The sequence below is a fragment of the Nerophis ophidion genome, linkage group LG14 (assembly GCF_033978795.1).
Source record: "Nerophis ophidion isolate RoL-2023_Sa linkage group LG14, RoL_Noph_v1.0, whole genome shotgun sequence".
Classification (NCBI taxonomy): domain Eukaryota; kingdom Metazoa; phylum Chordata; class Actinopteri; order Syngnathiformes; family Syngnathidae; genus Nerophis; species Nerophis ophidion.
In genome coordinates this window covers 54,390,938-54,418,758 of record NC_084624.1, presented here as the reverse complement: position 1 = coordinate 54,418,758, position 27,821 = coordinate 54,390,938, and the positions used below count along the sequence as shown (strand labels likewise).

General features: G+C 41.2%; 1 protein-coding gene across 2 annotated transcripts in view; it reads right to left on the bottom strand.

The window, feature by feature from the left end:
* yes1 (YES proto-oncogene 1, Src family tyrosine kinase) overlaps positions 1 to 27,821 on the bottom strand; it is an 83,481-nt gene that overhangs the window by 34,615 nt on the left and 21,045 nt on the right. For both annotated transcript variants that reach the window (XM_061921064.1, XM_061921063.1), the window contains 3 exons: positions 11,497 to 11,796; positions 2,564 to 2,663; positions 2,170 to 2,268 (listed from right to left, as the gene is read on the bottom strand). In XM_061921064.1, the coding sequence (XP_061777048.1) occupies positions 2,170 to 2,268; positions 2,564 to 2,663; positions 11,497 to 11,788 (491 nt within the window). In that variant the 5' untranslated portion in view covers positions 11,789 to 11,796. The remainder of the gene's footprint in view (positions 1 to 2,169; positions 2,269 to 2,563; positions 2,664 to 11,496; positions 11,797 to 27,821) is intronic.

The following is a 27,821-nucleotide window of genomic DNA, read 5'->3' as shown; positions in this document are numbered from 1 at the left end:
AATTGCACAGGTGCGTACCTTAGAGGGGACGTTGCACTCAACAACCCGGTAACAGTTCGAGATGCTACTTCAGTAGAAGCATTTATGTCCCATTTTAAAACTCATTTGTATACTCTAGCCTTTAAATAGACCCCTTTTTAGACCAGTTGATCTGCCGTTTCTTTTCTTTTTCTCCTCTGTCCCACTCTCCCTTGTGGACGGGGGATGGGTGGACACAGGTCCGGTGGCCATGGATGAAGTATTAGCTGTCCAGAGCCGGGACCCAGAATGGACCGCTCGCTTGTGTATCGGTTGGAGACATCTCTGCGCTGCTGATCCGCCTCCGCTTGGGATGGTTTCCTGCCTGCTCCACTATGGACGGGACTCTCGTTACTATATTGGATCCACTTTGGACTGGACTTTCATTGTTATGTTAGATCCACAATGGACTGGACTTTCACTATTATGTCAGATCCACTTTGGACTGGACTCTCATCGTTATGTTAGATCCACTATGGACTGGACTCTCACTATTATGTTAGATCCACTATGGACTGGACTCTCACTATTATGTTAGATCCACTATGGACTGGACTCTCATCGTTATGTTAGATCCACTATGGACTGGACTCTCACTATTATGTCAGATCCACTTTGGACTGGACTCTCATCGTTATGTTAGATCCACTATGGACTGGACTCTCACTATTATGTTAGATCCACTATGGACTGGACTCTCACTATTATGTTAGATCCACTATGGACTGGACTCTCACTATTATGTTAGATCCACTATGGACTGGACTCTCACTATTATGTTAGATCCACTATGGACTGAACTCTCACTATTATGTTAGATCCACTATGGACTGGACTCTCACTATTATGTTAGATCCACTATGGACTGGACTCACTATTATGTTAGATCCACTATGGACTGGACTCTCACTATTATGTTAGATCCACTATGGACTGGACTCTCACACTATTATGTTAGATCCACTATGGACTGGACTCTCACTATTATGTTAGATCCACTATGGACTGGACTCTCACTATTATGTTAGATCCACTATGGACTGGACTCTCACACTATTATGTTAGATCTACTATGGACTGGACTCTCACACTATTATGTTAGATCCACTATGGACTGGACTCTCACACTATTATGTTAGATCCACTATGGACTGGACTCTCACACTATTATGTTAGATCCACTATGGACTGGACTCTCACTCTATTATGTTAGATCCACTATGGACTGGACTCTCACAATATTATGTTAGATCCACTATAGACTGGACTCACACTATTATGTTGGATCCACTATAGACTGGACTCTCACTATTATGTTAGATCCACTATGGACTGGACTCTCACACTATTATGTTAGATCCACTATGGACTGGACTCTCACTATTATGTTAGGTCTACTATGGACTGGACTCCCACACTATTATGTTAGATCCACTATGGACTGGACTCTCACACTATTATGTTAGATCCACTATGGACTGGACTCTCACACTATTATGTTAGATCCACTATGGACTGGACTCTCACTATTATGTTAGATCCACTATGGACTGGACTCTCACACTATTATGTTAGATCCACTATGGACTGGACTCTCACTATTATGTTAGATCCACTATGGACTGGACTCTTACAATATTATGCTTGATCCACTATGGACTGGACTCTCACTATTATGTTAGACCCGCTCAACATCCATTGCTTTCGGTCCCCTGCGGTCCTCTCCAAGGTTTCTCATAGTCATCATTGTCACTGTCACCGACGTCCCACTGGGTGTGAGTTTTTCCTTATTCTTATGTGGGCTCTACCGAGAATGTCGTTGTGGTTTGTGCAGCCCTTTGAGACAATTGTGATTTAGGACTATATAAATAAATATTGATTGATTGATTGATTGACATTATTGCAGACTATATTTACTGGTTTGCTAAAACTATATTTAACCCAAATAGGTGAAATTAGATGATCTCCCACGGCACACCAGACTGTATCTTAAGTGTGCCGCGGCACAGTGGTTGAAAAAGACTGGGCTGGGCAATATGCATCTGCCTGTCACTTAAATGTGAGCAGTGTGGGAACTTGACACCCCTTTGCATTGTGCAAATATCAAACCAGTGGAGATGTTTAAGTTAAAGATGATAAAAGAGTCCTCACTCCTCGGCCTGTATGGAGTCAGCGGGGGCCACGTAGTTGCTGGGGATGTAACCCTTCTGTCCCGTGTTGATGGAACGAGCCTCCCACCAGTCTCCTTCCCTACATGGGGAAAAGTGCATTTAGAACACCAACAGCCCTTTAAAAACACTCGAAAGAAGCATTGAGAGCAACAGCTTCCAATAGAATCCAGCAGCAAAAAATGTATTAAAGAGTTGTAAAGGATGACAGAACGGCGGGAGGAAAAGTGATGAGAACAGATGGCCTGTCAGAGGAGGCCATTAAACCCAGACAGATTTCAGCCTCAATAGCAGATCCAAATACAAAGAGGGATTAAAAAAGTACACACACACACACACACACACACACACACAACAGTGTAACACTTTGCACTCACGTGTTGTTGATAATTTGGAAGCGATCCCCTTTCTTGAACGACAGATCGTCCGACGTCCTCGCTTCGTAGTCGTACAACGCCACAAAGAATGTGACACCGCCTACACACAAGCACACACATACAACATTTGAACACAACCACAGCTTCAATGCAACCACCAACCATCAAATGAAGAATTAATCATTTTTGCTGAAGCGGCCGAAATGAGTTTCCTCCGCCGTGTGGCGGGTCTCTCCCTTAGAGATAGGGTGAGAAGCTCTGCCATCCGGGAGGAACTCAAAGTAAAGCCGCTGCTCCTCCACATGGAGAGGAGCCAGATGAGGTGGTTCGGGCATCTGGTCAGGATGCCACCCGAACGCCTCCCTAGGGAGGTGTTTAGGGCACGTCCAACCAGTAGGAGGCCACGGGGAAGACCCAGGACACCTTGGGAAGACTATGTCTCCCGGCTGGCCTGGGAACGCCTTGGGATCCCCCGGGAAGAGCTAGACGAAGTGGCTGGGGAGAGGGAAGTCTGGGTTTCCCTGCTTAGGCTGTTGCCCCCGCGACCCGACCTCGGATAAGCGGAAGATGATGGATGGATGGATGAAAAATTACGACATTTAATAAGACCACCTTCTGCAACATCCATCCATTCATTTTCTACCGCTTGTCCCTTTTGGGGTGGCGGGGGGCGCTGGAGCCTATCTTAGCTGCATTCGGGTGGAAGGCGGCGTACACCCTGGACAAGTCGCCACCTCATAGCAGGGCCAACACAGATAGACAGACAACATTCACACATTAGGGCCAATTTAGTGTTGCCAATCAACCTATCCCCAGATGCATGTCTTTGGAGGTGGGAGGGGCCTATCCCCAGGTGCATGTCTTTGGAGGTGGGAGGGGCCTGTTCCCAGGTGCATGTCTTTGGAGGTGGGAGGGGCCTATCCCCAGGTGCATGTCTTTGGAGGTGGGAGGGGCCTATCCCCGGGTGCATGTCTTTGGAGGTGGGAGGGGCCTATCCCCAGGTGCATGTCTAAAGAGGTGGGAGGGGCCTATCCCCAGGTGCATGTCTTTGGAGGTGGGAGGGGCCTATCCCCAGGTGCATGTCTTTGGAGGTGGGAGGGGCCTATCCCCAGGTGCATGTCTTTGGAGGTGGGAGGGGCCTATCCCCAGGTGCATGTCTTTGGAGGTGGGCGGGGCCTATCCCCAGGTGCATGTCTTTGGAGGTGGGAGGGGCCTATTCCCGGGTGCATGTCTTTGGAGGTGGGAGGGGCCTATCCCCAGGTGCGTGCCTTTGGAGGTGGGAGGGGCCTATTCCCAGGTGCATGTCTTGTGATGTGGGCGGGGCCTATCCCCAGGTGCATGCCTTTGGAGGTGAGAGGGGCCTATTCCCAGGTGCATGCCTTTGGGAGGTGGGAGGGGCCTATCCCCAGGTGCATGTCTTTGGATGTGGGCGGGGCCTATCCCCAGGTGCGTGCCTTTGGAGGTGGGAGGAAGCCGGAGTACCTGGAGGAACATGCTAACTCCACACAGAAAGATCCCGAGCCCGGGTTTGACCTCAGAACCTTCGTATTGCGAGCCACATGCACTAACCCCTGGGCCACCGTGCTGCCTCCTTCTGCAACATACTTTACTTATTACATTAATTAATACAATAATTGTCTTGATTATATTACAAGTATTACATTTACTGAGAAATGATCAAATGTACTACAATTCTGGTGCAAAATGTGATTAAAAAATACAACTGGATACATTTCTATAATATTGAATTCATATATTGCGGAAAGAGATTATCCTAGATTGTACCTAATGTCATGACTGGTTTTATTAGTTATTGACTATTTTATTGATTACGGGACAAGCAGTAAAAAAATGGATGGATGGTATTTTTTCACCACTAATTGTTTGTCTTTGGTACCCAAATATGTATATTTTAGGCCATTGGTTCTTTGTTTGTTTTATGAAAAGAGATATGTATATATATATACATATATATATATATATATATATATAATTTTATGTTGCTCTTTTTATCTGCGGTATGAACATTATTATGTAAACTCAAAGTTATTGTTGTTTTTGTTAGCATCCCTCTGACCATAATATTGTGCAGAAATTGTTTGAGTAGTATTTCAATTTATTTAATTGTTTTGTTCACTTAAAATGACTAAATAAAAATATCAAAAATTATGCAATTTTGAATGTAAAAATAACTGGATTATTATGGAAGCACCTGCATCACTTAACCACAGTGTTTTGGGGGAAATTAAGTACTTTTTTTTGTGTTAAAGCATATTAATAGCATACAACCTATTTCCTGAGAAATTATCAAATATAGAATAGAATAGAATGGACTTTATTGTCATTATATTTGCATATAACGAGATTGAGGACTCAAATTTAAGGTGCAGTAGTTGAAACAGATATGGAATAAAAATAAATCAAATAAGTAATAAAGATAAAAAAATAAGAATTAAAATAAACAGACTAATATCCCAAAAAAACAATAAACAATCCCATACAATATACAAAAAACTGTACAATATACAAAACAAAACAAGAGTAATGGATTAATAATAACAATCAGTGTCGGGCGTATTGCACTCGAAGGGTAATATTGCACAGTAGGGTCTTGGGGTAGAATATTGTATATGGGGGAATAATTTATTATAAGTTTGAGTTCAGGATGGTGACAACTGTGGGAGAGAAGCTGTCTCTGAGCCTGTTTGTTCTGGCTCTGATGCACCTGCCCGATGGTAGCAGGTAGGGCTGGGCGATATGGCCTTTTTTAAACATCTCCATATTTTTAGGCCATACCGCGATGCATGATATATATCTCCATATTTTGCCTTAGCCTTGAATGAACACTTGATGCATATAAACACAGCAGTATTATTATTCTTTGTGTCTACATTCAAACAGTCTTCTTCATACTGCATTCATATATGCTACTTATGCTACTAATATATGTGGGGCGGTATAGCTCGGTTGGTGGAGTGGCCGTGTCAGCAACTTGAGGGTTGCAGGTTCGATTCCCGCTTGTACCATCCTAGTCACTGCCGTTGTGTCCTTGGGCAAGACACTTGACCCACCTGCTCCCAGTGCCACCCACACTGCTTTAAATGTAACTTAGATATTGGCTTTCACTATGTAAAGCGCTTTGAGTCACTTGAGAAAAGCGCTATATAAATATAAGTCACTTCACTTCACTACTTTTAAACATTCATGCAGAGAGGGAAACCACAACTAAAAGTGTATTTATTAAACAGTTATTAAGCAGTGGCACAAACATTCATGTCATTTCCAAAACAGAAAGTGCAAGATTGTCAGAGACATTTGAAAACAAGCTACGAGTGCACTTTTGTGCATGATGTCACTAAGACAGGGGTCGGGAACCTTTTTGGTGGGGAGAGCCATGAAAACCAAATATTTTAAAATGGATTTCTGTGAGAGCCATATATTTGTTAACACTGAATACAACTAAATGCCTGCATTTCTAAGTAAGACCAACATTTTTAGAGTATAATAAGTCTCTTATTCTTTTTAATAACGTTGTTGTTCTGAAGCTAACCAATAATGAATAAAATACTTCTGAATTCGACTTTTTGATCTAGTGGGGTAGAAAACGGATGGATGGATTAAAATGCATGAGAAGGTTTTATATTTTCAACGTTGTTTTTAACACTTTAACACGTACCATAAATTGATTTACGTGGACCCCGACTTAAACAAGTTGAAAAATTTAATCGGGTGTTTCCCTTTAGTGGTCAATTGTACGGAATATGAACTGGACTGTGCAATCTACTAATAAAAGTTTCAATCAATCAATCAAAACTGTGATTACCAGTGGAATTATTCATTACTTATCATGTCAAGCAATGTCAGCTAAGATTTATCTGAGAGCCAGATGCAGTCATCAAAAGAGCCATAGGTTCCCTACCCCTGCACTAAGATGACATATGAAAACAACACTAAATTAAAGTGCACTTTTTGTACAGAACGCCACTACAATCGTTTAAAACAAATAAAGTGCACTTTTGTGCATGATGTCACACAAGATATTTCAATAAGTGTCAAGTAAAAGTGAGCTGCATACTAAGAAACCAAATAGTGTATGTCCTTCATTATGTGGTAGGTTCTTGCGGACATTATCTCCTGTTGTTGTTGACTATTTTTTTCATACGGTGTTGATGTGGAAATGTTTGCCTCGGCATTTTGATGGTGTGGGCGTGTGGCACCGAATGGAGATGTTGACATGTGGAGTAAGCACTCTTCATTCTCTAGCAGGTGACTTTTCAAATGATGCTACATATTAGCAGTAATGCTACTTTTGGTAGAAATGCTTTTGCCGCATACTTGAGATATTACGGTTGTCTGTTGGACATATTCCCAATTGAAGCCAAGCCGCCGCCAGACGATGGACCCCCTGCTGTTTTTATTGGGAATTAATTCTTCCTTCATTTGTTACCAGATTTGCACCTTCTTTCTCTCGCATTACCACTAGCATCACAGCTAACGTTACACATGCTGTAACGTTAGCTGTGTTTTTTTGTTCCAAAAAATCCAAGCGCATAAAAACTGTTATCGCGCGCTGATTCTCCACTTCGTGCGACACCCTTTGCGTACGCGCGGTGCCTTTGTGCGCGCACGCCGTCTCGGTCTGTGCGCTATTTTTTTTCCAAGATGGCGCTGCTGTAGTGGCTGCTGTAGGCAGGAGCTATGTGCTCTTGTGTCATCCTTTTGTGTTTCCCTCTTCTTTTCATGTCTTATTATATTTGTTTGCATTTTGGTCCGGGACCCTTTGGGACTGTGTGACAAGGGGTGGCACTTTCGTGACCTCTGTGGTGCTTTTTTTGTGGACTTCTGGATCTGCCTCCCGGGAGCCTTTTGGCCATGGAGACCAGCTGCTGGGTCTCTGCCACACCAGAGTCTGTTTGGAGAGACTGGAGGAGATGTGGATGAGGGGACAGGACTGCAGAGTTTGGAGGGACTGGAGGAGATGCAGATGAGGGGACAGGGCTGCAGAGCTAGCACTGAGCGCTGGGACGGAGAGGCTTCGCGGTGTCTTGGCTGGGTGAGCAGGTGTCGGACACCTCAGTCACCTTGGACGTATCCTCGCTCATCCATGCGGACTGGACATTGGCCGAGAGTGGAGTCAGCTGTCTTGGTTGCTTTGTTGGGTCTGCTCCTGTCTCTGGCCATGCTCCCTCCACCCCAGCAGACGATGGCGTGGAACACCACAGAGGCCACCACAGTGGATATGTTTCTTTTACTTTTTATTCATGTGTGTATGTAGAAGTGTCTGCTTGTATCTGCTGCTTTAATGTCTTTGATGTCCTCTGTGTTCTTTGATGTTTGATGTCTCCCTCTTACACACATGGAAGAGGGATGTGTACTATGGCTATGAGTTGTTGTTTTATTTATTTTTATTTTTCCCTTGGCCTCAGTCTCACCCCCACTCCAGGGCCCAGGCTAAGGCCGATTTTTTTAAATTTTATTTTAATCTTCTATTCTTTTCTACCCCCCCCCCCCCCCCCCCCCCCCTGTTTACCTGTATGTCATCTTTTTTGTAAGGGGCGCTGGAAGCCGGCAGACCCGTCAGCGATCCTGTTCTGTCTCCCTGTAATGTTTGTCTGATCTTGAATGGGATTGTGCTGAAAATTTTTATTTTCCTGAAGGAACTCTCCTGACGGAATAAATAAAGTACTATCTATCTATCTATCTGTGTACTCCTGGCATCTCTCCTTGTGCTGTCATTTTTGTTTCGCCACTTTGGGGGCGGGTATGCTTAGACAGCCCCTTCTTTCTGATTGGCTCTCATATGACCACTCAGACACATAGCAGAGCGGGTCATCACAGTGAAAGGCAAAGATTTATGTAAACACTAGAGGATCAACGTGGTGGCCATCTTACCTCAGGCAGCGGGCCCCGCCCGGTACATAGATGTTAAGGAACATGTACTATTTAAATAACCAATAGCTTGCTCAATTTTCAACTAATTTCCAAACGGTTCGATTTGTTATAAATGTCAGCGTATTGTATGTATATGTATATTTAAATAGTACATGTACCATTGACATCAAAAAAATGATGGGGACCAGCTGTCCGAGGTAAGATGGTCGCTAAACTGGAGAAACATGGAGTGTTTATTCATATCTATGATGAAAGGTCCATGGCCGTTCCCTGGGATTAAAAAAAAAGGATATCACGTTTTCATGGGGCTATCATGGCTGAACACGCAAGTCTTACAGAATTATCTCTCAGATTGAATTTGCCTAATGTATGGAGCTAGCTTTTTTTGCTGTTTTTTTAAATACATATTTTTAACTCTGCCATCTATACTGATCTGAGCTGATATCTAATTTTGAATGAATGAATGAATGAATGGTTTATTTTGAGCCATGCAAACAAAACAAAAGAATGACATAAAATACAAAATAAATATATATATATACATGATATTTACACCTACATTGAAAACATTACATGTGACTAATCTTTTGTAGATGTCAAGATTGGCTCAAAAGGGAGTGGGAAGAAGTAAACTTATTAGGTCCCACCCCTATATATATACAATATATATATACACAATATATAATACAATAATATATATAATATAATTCAATTCAGTGGTTGCTGCGTGGATGCTATATATTATCTGTATATAATACATTTAAATTCACACACACTTACATATATACATATGCACACTCATTAATACACAACACACACATATATACAATTTATATATATACACATCTATATATACATACATATGTATACACACAATCACACACACACACATACACCTAGATGAAGTACTGATATCAACCAAATCTCCTCATCCCACCCCCCGGATTGTAAATAATGTAAATAATTCAATGTATATACTATGATGATTAACTTGTGTGATGACTGTATTATGCTGATAGTATATATTTGTACCATGAATTGATTAACGTGGACCCCGACTTAAACAAGTTGAAAAACTTATTGGGGTGTTACCATTTAGTGGTCAATTGTACGGAATATGTACTGTACTGTGCAATCTACTAATAAAAGTATCTATCAATCAATCAAAGGTGGGCTTGCTGTCTGTGATTAGGAGAGACAAGAAAGAGTGAGAAAAACCTGTAATGTAATGCCAGCCGCTGAAAGCAACTGCGTGAGAATGTTTACTCGAATATCATGATATAGTCATTTTCTATACCGCACAGAGACAAACTTGTGATATATCAAGTATATCGATATATCGCCCAGCCCTAGTAGCAGGTGGAACAGGTGGAAGCCAGGCTGTGTGCTGTCCCTGGTAATGTGATGTGAAATATGAAATAAATGCAGTGGTAAATGCAGTAATAACATTGATTATGCTCAAGGATCGGTTCGCAGCCGAGTGTGAAGCGACCGGAATGAGAATCAGCACCTCCAAGTCCGAGTCCATGGTCCTCGCCCGGAAAAGGGTGGAGTGCCATCTCCGGGTTGGGGAGGAGACCCTGCCCCAAGTGGAGGAGTTCAAGTACCTAGGAGTCTTGTTCACGAGTGGGGGAAGAGTGGATCGTGAGATCGACAGGCGGATCGGTGCGGCGTCTTCAGTAATGCGGACGTTGTACCGATCCGTTGTGGTGAAGAAGGAGCTGAGCCGGAAGGCAAAGCTCTCAATTTACCGTTCGATCTACGTTCCCATCCTCACCTATGGTCATGAGCTTTGGGTCATGACCGAAAGGATAAGATCACGGGTACAAGCGGCCCAAAAGAGTTTGGGTCTCTCCCTTAGAGATAGGGTGAGAAGCTCTGCCATCCGGGAGGAACTCAAAGTAAAGCCGCTGCTCCTCCACATGGAGAGGAGCCAGATGAGGTGGTTTGGGCATCTGGTCAGGATGCCACCTGAACGCCTCCCTAGGGAGGTGTTTAGGGCACATCCAACCGGTAGACCCAGGACACGTTAGGAAAACTATGTCTCCCGACTGGCCTGAGAACGCCTCGAGATCCCCCGGGAAGAGCTAGACGAAGTGGCTGGGGAGAGGGAAGTCTAGGCTTCCCTGCTTAGGCTGCTACGCCCGCGACCCGACCTCGGATAAGCGGAAGAAGATGGATGGATGGATGGATGGATGCTCAAGTATACCATACAAAATATAACAAAAGTATTCAAGTACTTGAATCTGCACCGCATTTGCATAATGAAAAGGTACTTGGCAGAGATAAATAAGTGTTTAAGAGCCGGATGAAACACTTAAGGATCATCTAAATTTACAAGTGCCAAAGCACGACTGCCACGTGTAAATATGCCTCGAGCAAGAAACGATGATCTAAATACTTGTGTTCTGTTGTAACAACACTTAATCACGTCTCGTCACATGACCCGTGTAATGTCTGGAGCAGAGCGTGCCAGGTCACGTGACGTAGCGTGAAGCGACAACAGGACTCGGATGTGTTTATCTTCAGGGTGAAATTGAGCGGCTCGGATTAAATTGGTGCCAACGTTCCCTCGGGTCAGATTTATCTTCCTTGGAAGAAAGAGAGCGAGACTTGGCCACGCGTGTCGTGTGTAGTGTGTAGTGTGTCGTGTGTAGTGTGTGTACGTAGACTGCACCAACGGATGTGTGAGCCTATCCCAACTGTGTTGCCAGTCAAGCGTTGAACTGAGTGCTTGCAACTATTTTCTTAGGCTGCCTAAGGCATGGCCTCCCATATCATAGCTCTAATTTTGTGGTCGTTTTATTTGATCATCTGCTGCAAGTGTTCATTCAAGGCTAAGGCAAAATATGGAGATATATATCATGCATCGTGATATGGCCTAAAAATATGGAGTACGCCCCACTTTCTGCACGTTCTGAGAAATGCTCGCCGAAGAAAAATGGAAAAAGCAGCAGTTACCCCCAACCACTCGTAGTTAACAGGTAGGAAATGTAAAGAAATATAGTAAGCAAATGTCTTATAATGCACGGCCAACTCACCTGTAATTACACCGGGAAAGGGGCTGCTCACAGCCACCGACGTGAAGGAGGTGGAGGCGCCGCCAAAGGGTGTCATGGTGGACGACGCCCCACCAAAAGGTGTGAGGGCGCTGGCAGCGGCGTGGCTGTTGTAGCTATTATTGAGGTTCTTCGCTGCCGGCGAGTAGCCCATCATGGTGGGCTCCGGCCCGTAGTGGCCCAGGTGGGCATTGACGGGAGTGTTATTGGTGTTGTTATCCGGTCGGTACTTCAGCGCAGGGCCTTTGTCCTCTTTACTCTTGACGCAACCCATAGTCAAGCCTGCAGGAAAAGATGTGTGACGGTTAGAAATATCTGCTGGTTACACACACACACATACATATACATATACATATATATATATATATATATATATATATATATATATATATAGACACACATTTTATATGTATATATATTTATATTTACATACCGTATTTTTCAGACAATAAGTCGCAGTTTTTTTCAGTTTGGCCGGGGGTGTGACTTATACTCGGGAGCGACTTATGTCTGAAATTATTAACACATTACCGTAAAATATCAAATCATATTATTTAGTTCATTCACGTAAGAGACTAGACGTGTAAGATTTCATGGGATTTACGGATTAGGAGTGGCAGATTGTTTGGTAAAGGTATAGCATGTTCTATATCAGGGGTCGGGAACCTTTTTGGCTGAGAGAGCCAAAAAGCCAAATATTTTAAAACATATTTCCGTAAGAGCCATATAATATTTTTTTTAACACTGAACACAACTAAACACGTGCATTTTTAAGTAAGACCAACATTTCTAGAGTATAATAGGTCTCTTATTCTTTGTAATAACATTGTTATTCTAAAGCTAACTGTGGAAGGGCGTGGCCCGCAGGCCTGCAGTGAAGTGGGGTGCACCGGGACCGGCTTCAAAATCAGCGACAGGTGCGTAGAAAGCCCACATGGGCCTTGTTATCTAATCACCTGTCGCTCTGTTATAAGCAGCAGCCAGGAGGAGAGACGGGGTGGAGGATGGAAATACAATTGCTGGAAAGCAACTGAGAGACTTATTGAAAAATAAAACAATATTGAAACCCTGAAACAGGCTCTCATGTCGGTGTTTGGTGGTCCGAAGAACCCCCAGAAGGGCAAGCCCCATACTAACCAATAATAAATAAAAAACTTCTTACCATTAACGCAACTTCTTGAACAGGTGTGGTAGAAAACGGATGGATTAAAAATGCATGAGAATGTTTTATGTTTTTAACATTATTTTTAACACTGTGATTACAAGTGGAATTATTCATTACTTTAAGCAACGTCAGCTCAGATTTATCCCAGAGCCAGATGCAGTCATCAAAAGAGCCACATCATAGGTTCCCTACCCATGTTCTATATGTTATAGTTATTTGAATGACTCTTACCATAATATGTTAGGTTAACATAGCAGGCACCTTCTCAGTTGGTTATTTATGCCTCATATAACGTACACTTATTCAGCCTGTTGTTCACTATTCTTTATTTATTTTAAATTGCCTCTCAAATGTCTATTCTTGGTGTTGGATTTTATCAAATAAATTTCCGCCAAAAATGCGACTTATACTCCAGTGCGACTTATATATGTTTTTTCCTTCTTTATTATGCATTTTCGGCAGGTGTGACTTATACTCCGAAGCGATTTATACTCTGAAAAATACGGTGTATACATACATATACATGTGTACATAATCATATATATAAACATACATATATACATCAATATACACATATGTGCATGTACACATATACATACAGTAAATACATACATAAAAATTAATACACATATATACACACACATATATACATATAGATACACACACACACACACACACACAAACACACACAAAACCCAAAAGCAGTGAAGATGTCACGTTGTGTAAATAGTAAATAAAAAGAGAATACAATAATCTGCAATTCCTTTTCAATTTACCGTGTTTCCTTGAATTGCCGCCGGGAATATAGTATGCACCTGCCTAGAATTACAGCCGGGTCAAACTCGTTTCGCAAAATAATTAGCGCATGCTTAGCATTACCGCCGGCTCAGCTTTAACGCCGGGTCAAACTCGTTTCGCAAAATATTATTTTTATTAGCGCACGTCTAGATTTTCCGCTGGGTTAAACTCGTTTCGCAAAACAATTAGCATATGCCTAGAATTTCCGCCGGGTCAAACTCGTCACGTCACGAGTGACACTTCACCTGTCATTATTTTCAAAATGGAGGAGGCTGATTTCAACAATTTTTTAAATTGCATAAAGGGAAGAAGATTAAGAGCTATTCAGTAGGATTTAAGGTCCAAGCTATTAAATATGCTATAAAAAGAACAGTAAGCAGCTATGTTTTATTAATGTACCGTAATTGCGTGTGTCAAATATGAGTCATTGAATGACTCCCGCCTCCTGGTGGTAGAGGGCGCTAGTGATCCTTCTTGCGACTACTCGGCTGCAGAAGAAGTGACAACAAGCAGCAAGAGTGAGCAGCGATCGTTTATTTTTTCCTCTCGCTTGCACTTTTAACATGGAGGATTATATATGTAAAATAAAACAGTTTTCTAAACTGGACTTTCAATCGAAGCAGGAGGTAATAAAGGAAGATTTCCATCGAGACAGAGAGCCTTTTAAAACTGAAGAAAGATAAGGAAGACTTTTATAAACAAGTTATCGATGCTTTTGATCAGAAGGAGCTGCGCATGGACTTCATTTATAAGTAAAGGTAAGACCATAATAAAAAACATTTTATTATGTGCTTTTCATGATAGTATCTTTACATCACACTCAAGTTTATAAACGCAGGCCTAAATTTACCGCATTCCTTTGGTAAGCGCCGGATTGAGAAGAGGTTTTAAATTAATTAGCGCCCCGGCGGCAATTCAAGGAAATACGGTATATTAAATTGAATGGACTGCAAAGACAAGATATTTAACGTTTGAACCGGAAAACTTTGTTCTTTTTTGCAAATATTAGCTCATTTGAAATTTGATGCCTGCAACATGTTTCAAAAAATATACCCATTCCACCCCGGGCACAGCCACCTGGAACTGCTACCCTCAGGCAGACGCTACAGGGTGCTAAAAGCGAGCACCAATAGACTAAAAAACAGCTTTTACCCAAGAGCCATAGTAGCACTAAACAGGCACTGAGTGTCCATATGTCCATCATGTCCTCGTGTGTAATGTTTAAATGTTTTTCTATTTTTTTGGACTACAATGTGAAATAATGTTTTATGTATGTATACATAGATACATCTGTCATCTCTTTTTTTATTTTTTATTTTTTATTTTTTATTTATTTATTTATTTATTTTTTTTAATTTATACTACCATATTGTATATGCACCTTAGGAGGAGCTGCTCCAATTTCGTTGTCCTTTGAACCTGTTCATTGCAATAATGACAATAAAACTCTATTCTATTCTATTCTAAAAGCTGGCACAAGTGGCAGAAAAGACTGAGAAAGTAGAGGAATGCTCATCAAAGACTTATTTGGAACATCCCACAGGTGAACAGTCTAATTGGGAACAGGTGTTTGTTGCCATGATTGGGTATAAAAGCAGCTTTCATGAAATGCTCAGTCATTCCCAAACAAGGATGGGGCGAGGGTCACCACTTTGTCAACAAATGCCTTATCAACAAAAAGTCCCCCTGTCAAGAAATGTACACTTACTTAGCAATTACTCTAAAGCTCCAAATAGTGTTTTTATTTAGTGATGGATCAGTACAAAACAGAAGGATGATCTTTAGCCCAAAAGACTGTCTCTTTTGTCATAGACAAACTATTCGATGGTGGTCCTAAATGGTGCACCAAATGCATACACATGGTAACAGCAAGCCGTACAAATGCTAATTTGTGATAACACCGATACAGACTGACGGAGATAGATATCTACATATATCCATATTTAGGAGTTATTTCTTTTCTATATAGTCATATTTGAAATAGCTAGTATTCCATCTTGTACTCTTTCTATCTTTTCTCCATCTCATGACCGATGGTACACTGTGGACTACCTTGAGCTTGTAATGTAGGGAGTAGCAATAGTCCTTTTTCATATCTCATCCTGTCTCCAGCTAAGGAGAACAATAGACATGTGTATTCGTTCTGGGAAGTGTGGGCGAGGGACATATTGAAGAACACAGCGCTTCCGTAATGTTTTCAGATCAACTTGGCCACGCAATTTGAATGTGTTTTTTTTAGGTTGGTTTCTCCAAAGCTTTGGAGTAAAATGCAAAATACCTATTCTGTTCTGGGTGATCATTTAAACTCATTTTATGTGTCATCAAAAGAACTTGAGATTGACCAGTGACTTAAATTCCCTTGGAGGAACATCTGGTCCTAACGCAACAAGACTCATTCGCAAATGTATCTAGCATCCTCTGCAAATCCTTATAATCAGTCCGCATCCCTACAAAGGAGGCATAACCACATCTGAGGTCATGTGACTGCCTGCATGTGTGGCACATCGCCAGTGATGGCGTGTCAGATTAAAAGGGACACATGCTGTTTCCCACAGAGGGACACAAAAAGAAGCGGGGACAAAACACTTCAGCAGGACAGGCTGTTACTACGAGTTCATTTATGCAAAAAGCCCGGAGGCGAAATAGAAGAAGAAATGCAAGGGAAAGCAGGTTAACAGTTATGAAAATGTGTCATACAACAGTAACAGTGCACACTCAAACACAGGCCTGGGCAGTTATTTTGACTCGGGGGCCAAATTTAGAGAAAAAAATGTGTCCTGGCGCCGGTACATCTGACTTTTAGGAACACTAATACCGTATTTTTCGGATTATAAACCGGCCGAAAATGCACAATAAAGAAGGGAAAAAAACTATACTCCAGTGCAACGTACATAAGTCGCATTTTTGGGGGAAATGTATTTGATAAAACCCAACACCAAGAAAGGCAATTTAAAATAAATAAAGAATAGTGAACAACAGGCTGAATAAGTGTACGTTATATGAGGCATAAATAACCAACTGAGAAGGTGGCTGCTATGTTAACCTAACACAGGGGTCACCAACCTTTTTGAAACCAAGAGCTACTTTTTGGGTACTGATTAATGCGAAGAGCTACCAGTTTGATACACACTTAAATAAATTGCCAGAAATAGCCAATTTGCTCAATTTACCTTTAATAAATAAATCTCTCTCTCTCTCTATGTATATATATATGTATATTCATATATAAAAATCTATATAGATATATATATATAAATAAATAAATATATAAATATATATAGAAATAAATATATATATAAATATATATATATATATATATATATAAAAAAAAATATATATATATATATATATATATATATATATATATATATATATATATATATATATATAAAGGGTATTTCTGTCTGTCATTCCGTCATACATTTTTTTTCCCTTTTACGGAAGGTTTTTTGTAGAGAATAAATGATGAAAAAACACTTAATTTAACGGTTTAAAAGAGGAGAAAACAGGAAAAAAATGAAAATTTAAAGAAGAGAAAAACTAGCTAATTCAAATCTTTTTGAAAAAATTAAAAAAAGAATTTATGGAACGTCATTAGTCATTTTTCCTGATTAAGATTAATTTTGATGACATGTTTTAAATAGGTTAAAATCCAATCTGCACTTTGTTAGAATATATAACAAATTGGACCAAGTTATTATTCTAACAAAGACAAATCATTATTTTTCTAGATTTTCCAGAACAAAAATTTTAAAAGAAATTCAAAAGACTTTGAAATAAGATTTAAATTTGATTCTAAAGATGTTCTAGATTTGCCAGAATATTTTCTTTGAATTTTAATCATAATAAGTTTGAAGAAATATTGTCCAAATATTCTTCGTCGGAAAAATAGTCTTTCTGAAAATTATAAGAAGCAAAGTAAAAAAGATAAATTAATTTATTTAAACAAGTGAAGACCATTTTGTCTCGCTAAGAGTTAAAAATGTCGAACAAAGCGAGACCAGCTTGCTAGTAAATAAATACAATTTAAAAAATAGAGGCAGCTCACTGGTAAGTGCTGCTATTTGAGCTATTTTTAAAACAGGCCAGCGGGCGACTCATCTGGTGCCCGCGGGCACCGCGTTGGTGACCCCTGACGTAACATATTATGGTAAGAGTCATTCAAATAACTATAACATATAGAACATGCTATACCTTCACCAAACTATCTGTCACTTCTTAACTCTTCTTCCTCGATGTCTCCAAGGTTCTCATAGTCATCATTGTCACCGACGTCCCACTGGGTGTGAGTTTTCCTTGCCCTTATGTGGGCCTACCGAGGATGTGGTAGTGGTTTGTGCAGCCCTTTGAGACACTAGTGATTCAGGGCTATATAAGTAAACATTGATTGATTGATGTCGCTTTTAAACAACTCTGCCAACTCCAAAAATATGCGCTGCTTCCTCTTGTCGTTTTCTGCTGCATATTTCACTACGTCCAGCTTGTAATCTGCAGTACATGATTTCCTTTTCGCTGCCATTTCTGTTCAGCCCTTCTCAGTTTTTATAAATTACCGCCAACGATGAAATGGTCCATTTTAATAGCTACGGCAGTAGCATATAGCATATAGCAGTTAGAATTCCATGACCCACAATGCACTTCGGCCATGACCCTCCCCCGCCGAATTCTTATTGGTTGACGTGTGTGTGACGATTGCTGACATTTCCGCGAATGAGATAAATAATATTATTTGATATTTTACGGTAATGTGTTAATAATTTCACACATAAGTCGCTCCAGAGTATATATCGCACCCCCGGCCAAACTATGAAAAAAAATGCGACTTATAGCCCGAAAAATACCGCACAAAACCTCACAATAATGTCTCATTGAATGCTAAAAATGTTATGACAGACCGCCTTAAAAAACTAATAGCATTTTTTTTTTTTTTTTTTACTGAATGAGCAACATAGAATGTACAGAATGTGGCATTTATAAAGTTAACTATGAAGGATAAAACACTGAATATTGATAACATATGAATGTCACACCCCCTCTCCATCTACATATTTTACAATCAAGCAAAACACAACAAAAATGCATCATCCATCCATCCATCCAGTTTCTACCGCTTATTCCCTTTTGAGGTCGTGGGGGGTGCTGGCGCCTATCTCAGCTACAATCGGGCGGAAGGCGGCGTACACCCTGGACAAGTCGCCACAGGGCCAACACAGATAGACAGACAACATTCACACACTAGGGACCATTTAGTGTTGCCAATCAACCTATCCCCAGGTGCATGTCTTTGGAGGTGGGAGGGGCCTATCCCCAGGTGCATGTCTTTGGAGGTGGGAGGGGCCTATCCCCAGGTGCATGTCTTTGGAAGCAAGGACCGCCAAATATGAACAAGAAGGGTCTTAAAGTCTGCTTTAAGTTTAAAATTTTAGTGTTGACATTCCGTGCGTTGCATGGTGGGGGCCTTCAGTAAGTCCCTAACTTGTTATGTCCCTACTCTTCGGGGCGCTTCTCTCCAGTCTTCAGGCCAAGGTCTTCTAAAGATCCCGAAAACTCGTCTTAAAAGCCATGGAGACTTGGCATTCCAGGCTATAGTTCCCAGACTCTGGACAAACTTGCACCAGTCCCTCTGTGATCTTGACTGTGTTGAAACTTGCCTTCGAAAACTGCTCTTTTTAGTAAAGCTATAAATGAATGCATCTTTTAACTATCATTTTTAACACACTTTGTATCCTTTTTATGATTTTGCCCCTGTTTTAGATGAATTGTTTTACTTCACTTATGTTTTGTACAGGGCTTTCTGATTTTATCTGTGAAAAGTGAAGTGAAGTGAAGTGAATTATATTTATATAGCGCTTTTCTCTAGTGACTCAAAGCGCTTTACATAGTGAAACCCAATATCTAAGTTACATTTAAACCAGTGTGGGTGGCACTGGGAGCAGGTGGGTAAAGTGTCTTGCCCAAGGACACAACGGCAGTGACTAGGATGGCGGAAGCGGGAATCGAACCTGCAACCCTCAAGTTGCTGGAACGGCCGCTCTACCAACCGAGCTGTCCCGCCCCCCTAAAAGCGCTTTATAAATAACATTTACTTACTTACAAAAAAATCCCTGCTGTGACGTATATTACCATACTAACTAATTAGATTACCATAACAACTAATTAGGTTACCATAGTAACCAGTAGGGCTGTGAATCTTTGGGTGTCCCACGATTCGATTCAATATCGATTTTTGGGGTCAAGATTCGATGATATAGCGATTTTTTTTATTCGATTCGATTCTCGATTCAAAAACGATATTTTTCCGATTCAAAACGATTCCGTATTCATTCAATACATAGGATTTCAGCAGGATCGACCCCAGTCTGCTGACATGCTAGCAGAGTAGTAGATTTAAAAAATCAATCAATCAATGTTTATTTATATAGCCCCAAATCACAAATGTCTCAAAGGACTGCACAAATCATTACGACTACAACATCCTCGGAAGAACCCACAAAAGGGCAAGGAAAACTCACACCCAGTGGGCAGGGAGAATTCACATCCAGTGGGACGCCAGTGACAATGCTGACTATGAGAAACCTTGGAGAGGACCTCAGATGTGGGCAACCCCCCCCCTCTAGGGGACCGAAAGCAATGGATGTGGAGCGGGTCTAACATGATACTGTGAAAGTTCAATCCATAGTGGCTCCAACACAGCCGCGAGAGTTCAGTTCAAGCGGATCCAAGAAAGCAGCGAGAGTCCCGTCCACAGGAAACCATCCCAAGCTTTTATAATTGTAAAGGACAATGTTTCATCAACTGATTGCAATGATGTAAATTTGTTTTAACTATTAAACGAACCAAAAATATGACTTATTTTATCTTTGTGAAAACATTGGACACAGTGTGTTGTCCAGCTTATGAGATGCCATGCAAGTGTAAGCCACTGTGACACTATTGTTCTTTTTTTATTTTTTATTTAAATGTCTAATGATAATGTCAGTGAGGGATTTTTAATCACTGCTATGCTGAAATTATAATTAATATTAATACTGTTGTTGATAATGTGTGGTGTTTGTGTCTCCTCTCAATTGCTCTGTTTATTGCAGTTCTGAGTGTTGCTGGGTCAGGTTTGGTTTTGGAATTGCATTGTTATGGTATTGCTGTGTAGTGGTTTGTTGGATTGATTAAAAAAAAAAAAAAAATTATCAAAAAAAATTTACATAAAAAAAAAACAATTTTTTAAAAATGAGAATCGATTTTGAATCGCACAACGTCAACGATTCGATTCGTATTCGAATCGATTTTTCCCACACTCCTAGTAACTAGTATATCATGCAAACGTGCAGATTGCAACCATTGAAATACTTAGTATAGTTAAAGACTTAGTCTTTAGAAAACATGAGTGCACATCATAATGGCAGCTACACTTTCCATTTTAAAGATCTAAAAAATTTATTTGGGAATGTTCGGCGGGCCAGATTGAGGAGCTTAACGGGCCGCATGTGGCCCCCGGGCCTTGATTTGCCCAAGTCTGCTTAAACAAGAAGCCAGATTATAAAGATAAAATGTGTGAATGCCTAAGGACGAGATGAGACAAAAAAAAGGTGGATTTTTCTTCGCATTTTCTTTGGGTCTTTTTAGCGCAAGTATATCCTTTTAGAAACAAATACAAAATTTGTCAATTTAATATTTGTTGCAAAAATCCAGGAATATTCAAAGTTGGAAACTTTCCATGGGAATTAACGAGAATTGATGGGAAATTAATGGGAATAAACATTGAATGCAACATGCTAACATATTGCAGCATGAGTATTTGCTAAAACTAAGCCTGGGCGATATGGCCTTTTTTTTAATATCTCCATATTTTTAGGCCATATCGCGATACACCATATATATCTCCATATTTTGCCTCAGCCTTGAATGAACACTTAATGCATATAATCACAGCAGTATGATGATTCTATGTGTCTACATTCAAACATTCTTCTTCATACTGCATTAATATATGCTACTTTTAAACTTTCATGCAGAGAAAAAGAGTGAGAAAGTTGAGGAATGGTCATCAAACACTTATTTGGAACATCCCACAGGTGAACAGGCTATGTGGGAACAGGTGGGTGCCATGATTGGCTATAGAAGCAGCTTACATGAAATGCTCACTCATTCACAAACAAGGACGAGACAAGGGTCAGCACTTTGTCAACAAATGCCTGAGCAAATTGTGCAAGAGTTTAAAAACTAAACATTTCCAACGAGCTATTGCAAGGCATTTAGAGATTTGACCATATAAGGTCCGTAATATCATCAAAAATTCAGATAATCTGGAGAAATCACCACATGTAAGGAATGTTTCAGGCCTTCAATCCCTCAGGCCGTACTGCATCAAAAAGCGACATGAGTGTGTAAAAGATATCACCACATGGGCTCAGGAACACTTCAGAAAACCACTGTCAGTAACTACTCTTTGTCGCTACATCTGTAGGTGCAAGTTAAAACTCTACTATTCAAAGCGATTTATCATTTATCAACAACACCCAGAAACGCCACCAGTTTAGCTGGGTCTGAGCTCATCTAAGATGGAAGTGGATTGATGCAAAGTGGAAAAATGTTCTGTGGTCATTTCAAATTGTTTTTGGGAACTGTTGACATCATGTCCTCCGGACCAAGGAGGAAATGAACCTTCTAAATTGTTATAGGCGCAAAGTTGAGAAGCCAGCATGTGTGATGGTATGGGGGTGTATTAGTGCCCAAGGCATGGGTAACTTACACATGTGTGATGGTATGGGGGTGTATTAGTGAACAAGACATGGGTAACTTACACATGTGTGATGGTATGGGGGTGTATTAGTGAACAAGACATGGGTAACTTACACATGTGTGATGGTATGGGGGTGTATTAGTGCCCAAGGCATGGGTAACTTACACATGTGTGATGGTATGGGGGTGTATTAGTGCCCAAGACATGGGTAACTTACACATGTGTGATGGTATGGGGGTGTATTAGTGAACAAGACATGGGTAACTTACACATGTGTGATGGTATGGGGGTGTATTAGTGAACAAGACATGGGTAACTTACACATGTGTGATGGTATGGGGGTGTATTAGTGCCCAAGGCATGGGTAACTTACACATGTGTGATGGTATGGGGGTGTATTAGTGAACAAGACATGGGTAACTTACACATGTGTGATGGTATGGGGGTGTATTAGTGAACAAGACATGGGTAACTTACACATGTGTGATGGTATGGGGGTGTATTAGTGAACAAGACATGGGTAACTTACACATGTGTGATGGTATGGGGGTGTATTAGTGAACAAGACATGGGTAACTTACACATGTGTGATGGTATGGGGGTGTATTAGTGAACAAGACATGGGTAACTTACACATGTGTGATGGTATGGGGGTGTATTAGTGAACAAGACATGGGTAACTTACACATGTGTGATGGTATGGGGGTGTATTAGTGAACAAGACATGGGTAACTTACACATGTGTGATGGTATGGGGGTGTATTAGTGAACAAGACATGGGTAACTTACACATGTGTGATGGTATGGGGGTGTATTAGTGGTCAAGACATGGGTAACTTACACATGTGTGATGGTATGGGGGTGTATTAGTGCCCAAGGCATGGGTAACTTACACATGTGTGATGGTATGGGGGTGTATTAGTGCCCAAGACATGGGTAACTTACACATGTGTGATGGTATGGGGGTGTATTAGTGCCCAAGACATGGGTAACTTACACATGTGTGATGGTATGGGGGTGTATTAGTGCCCAAGGCATGGGTAACTTACACATGTGTGATGGTATGGGGGTGTATTAGTGAACAAGGCATGGGTAACTTACACATGTGTGATGGTATGGGGGTGTATTAGTGAACAAGACATGGGTAACTTACACATGTGTGATGGTATGGGGGTGTATTAGTGAACAAGACATGGGTAACTTACACATGTGTGATGGTATGGGGGTGTATTAGTGAACAAGACATGGGTAACTTACACATGTGTGATGGTATGGGGGTGTATTAGTGAACAAGACATGGGTAACTTACACATGTGTGATGGTATGGGGGTGTATTAGTGAACAAGACATGGGTAACTTACACATGTGTGATGGTATGGGGGTGTATTAGTGAACAAGACATGGGTAACTTACACATGTGTGATGGTATGGGGGTGTATTAGTGAACAAGACATGGGTAACTTACACATGTGTGATGGTATGGGGGTGTATTAGTGAACAAGACATGGGTAACTTACACATGTGTGATGGTATGGGGGTGTATTAGTGGTCAAGACATGGGTAACTTACACATGTGTGATGGTATGGGGGTGTATTAGTGCCCAAGGCATGGGTAACTTACACATGTGTGATGGTATGGGGGTGTATTAGTGCCCAAGACATGGGTAACTTACACATGTGTGATGGTATGGGGGTGTATTAGTGGCCAAGACATGGGTAACTTACACATGTGTGATGGTATGGGGGTGTATTAGTGAACAAGACATGGGTAACTTACACATGTGTGATGGTATGGGGGTGCATTAGTGCCCAAGGCATGGGTAACTTACACATCTGTGAAGGCACCATTAATGCTGAAAGGTCCATACAGGTTTTGGAGCAACATATGTTGTCATCCAAGCAACATTATCATGGATGCCCCTGCTTATTTCAGCAAAACAATGCCAAACCACGTGTTACAACAGCGTGGCTTCATAGTAAAAGAGTGCGGGTACTAGACTGGCCTGCCTGTAGTCTAGACCTGTCTACCATTGAAAATGTGTGGTGCAATATGAGGGCTAAAATAGCACAAGAGAGACTCGGGACTGTTAAATAACTTAAGCTGTAAATCGAGCAAGAAAGGGAAAGAATTCCACTTCAAAAACGTGTCTCCTCAGTTCCCAAACGTTTACTGAGTGTTGTTAAAAGGAAAGGCCATGTAACACACTGGTAAAAATGCCCCTGTGCCAACTTCTTTGCAATGTGTTGCTGCCATTAAATTCTATGTCAATAATTATTTGCAAAAAAAAAATAGTTTCTCAGTTTGAACATGAAATATCTTATCTTTGCAGTCTATTCAAGTGAATCTAAGTTGAAAAGGATTTGCAAATCATTGTATTTTATTTACGAATTACACAACTTGCCAACTTCACTGATTTCGGGTTTTCCAGATCTGACCAACTTTAAGTCTAAGACTATATCTTACCAATCTAAGTCTAAGACGAGATCAGACCAATCTAACTCTAAGACTAGATCTGATCAATCTAAGTCTACAAGTATGACTTGATAAAGCCTACTCAGATAAGGCGAAACCTCTTCTAAGACAAACCAAAAAGTCCAGTTGCGATCGATTGAGAGCCCTGAGATTACAACGACCTGGATGAATGAGAGGATTTAGTGATATTTCTTTGTTGTCATAATTGTCTAAATAAATGGTAGATCTACATTATAAAATATACATATTACATTTTAATGATGGAACAGAAAATAGTTATGTTTTTTATATATATATTAAGAATATGATTTCTCTAGGTTATGCCCTCCATATCACCAACAGTTCATGTCTACAACTTTGTGTAAATCATGTAAAACTGTACTACAGCAGTTCTCATTACACTCTTAATATTAAGGTTTGAGCGTTAAATATAAGTTTATGTTCCATTTTCATTATTTCCTGTTGAATAAATACAATTATTTTTATACAAGTGTAATCACTGGGCATATTTTCATTTTACACTCCGTTTAGAGCAAGTGACTACGTTGCATCCCGTCATGCACCTAGCTCTACCCAGCTCGTTTGTTTCATAAAAGGACAGACGATCTGCTTGACAATTTTCATAATACACTCTTGAATAAACGTTCGGAAAGGACCACGCAAAAATTAATTATTCTCTTAGTCTGAAATAATTCTGAAATAATGTGATGTACCTTAGGGTTTATTGAAATACATCTGCTTTTTGCAGATGATGTGGTCCTGATGGCTTCATCTGACCGGGATCTTCAGCTCTCACTGGATCGGGTCGCAGCCGAGTGTGAAGCGACCGGAATGAGAATCAGCACCTCCAAGTCCGAGTCCATGGTTCTCGCCCGGAAAAGGGTGGAATGCCATCTCCAGGTTGGGGAGGAGACCCTGCCCCAAGTGGAGGAGTTCAGGTACCTAGGAGTCTTGTTCACGAGTGAGGGAAGAGTGGATCGTGAGGTCGACAGGCGGATCGGTGCGGCGTCTTCAGTAATGCGGACATTGTACCGATCCGTTGTGGTGAAGAAGGAGCTGAGCCGGAAGGCAAAGCTCTCAATTTACCGGTCGATCTACGTTCCCATCCTCACCTATGGTCATGAGCTTTGGGTCATGACCGAAAGGATAAGATCACGGGTACAAGCGGCCCAAATGAGTTTGGGTCTCTCCCTTAGAGATAGGGTGAGAAGCTCTGCCATCCGGGAGGAACTCAAAGTAAAGCCGCTGCTCCTCCACATGGAGAGGAGCCAGATGAGGTGGTTCGGGCATCTGGTCAGGATGCCACCCGAACGCCTCCCTAGGGAGGTGTTTAGGGCACGTCCAACCGGTAGGAGGCCACGGGGAAGACCCAGGACACGTTGGGAAGACTATGTCTCCCGGCTGGCCTGGGAACGCCTCGGGATCCCCCGGGAAGAGCTAGACGAAGTGGCTGGGGAGAGGGAAGTCTGGGTTTCCCTGCTTAGGCTGTTGCCCCCGCGACCCGACCTCGGATAAGCGGAAGAAGATGGATGGATGGATGGATGGATGGAAATACATCTATGTATGCTAAGTTATGCAGAGTTGATTTAATACGTTGTACAGTAATTTTAATAATGTTAATAAAATCAATTCAGATGACTAAAATATGAATTGAGTACAACTAAAACTAACTTAAAAACTACTGCCAAAATGAATACTAGTTTGAACTAGATTGCAGTTGAATGTTTACTCATTTTTTATAAACATCATTCACTGGGACCTAAAATAAATCGGACCTTATACTGTCAGTTTGTTTACATGGCAAACATATACAAATATACTCCACCACTCAATCATACATCAGCCTAATTTCATAAACTACCCAGAACTATTAAATGCGATGGAAAAGCAAACCACACTGGTTCACGGAAACCTAAAAAGTTCAACATTGCATTCCTGGAACCTGTAGTTCCTGGAAACCAAAGTTTAACTTTCACTTTTGCTTGTACCGTATGGGCGGTATGAAGTAAAATGTTAGTGGTTTTGAAACCGTCACTTTTTAATAGTGTGGTATACTTTAAAACCAGTAGTCGGCCTATGCCTACTCCACACAAGCACGTGCTTACTCCTTACGTCATCACAATATTCACTTTCAGCAATTTTGTGATAAAAGTCTTTCAGTGGCTGAAAGTTTGGTGTGTCACTACTCTTCAATATATTTATATAAAATCCTGGCATGGCTTGTTTTCCACTTTCAGTTGTGTAAAGCAGGGCTGTACGGTGCAACAAATCAATCAATCAATCAATCAATGTTTACTTATATAGCCCTAAATCACTAGTGTCTCAAAGGGCTGCACAAACCACCACGACATCCTCGGTAGGCCCACATAAGGGCAAGGAAAACTCACACCCAGTGGGACGTCGGTGACAATAATGACCTAGTGGGACGTCGGTGACAATAATGACTATGAGAACCTTAGAGAGGAGGAAAGCAATGGATGTCGAGCGGGTCTAACATGATACTGTGAAAGTTCAATCCACAATGGATCCAACACAGTCGCAAGAGTCCAGTCCAAAGCGGGTCCAACTCAGCAGAGAGAGTCCCGTTCACAGCGGAGCCACCAGGAAACCATCCCAAGCGGAGGCGGATCAGCAGCGCAGAGATGTCCCCAGCCGATACACAGGCAAGCAGTACATGGCCACCGGATCGGACCGGACCCCCTCCACAGGGGAGAGTGGGACATAGAAGAAAAAGAAAAGAAACAGCAGATCAACTGGTCTAAAAAGGGAGTCTATTTAAAGGCTACAGTATACAAATGAGTTTTAAGGTGAGACTTAAATGCTTCTACTGAGGTAGCATCTCGAACTGTTACCGGGAGGGCATTCCAGAGTACTGGAGCCCGAACGGAAAACGCTCTATAGCCCGCAGACTTTTTTTGGGCTTTGGGAATCACTAACAAGCCGGAGTCCTTTGAACGCAGATTTCTTGCCGGGACATATGGTACAATACAATCGGCAAGATAGGATGGAGCTAGACCGTGTAGTATTTTATACGTAAGTAGTAAAACCTTAAAGTCACATCTTAAGTGCACAGGAAGCCAGTGCAGGTGAGCCAGTACAGGTATATATGTATGTATATATGTATATAAAGGTAT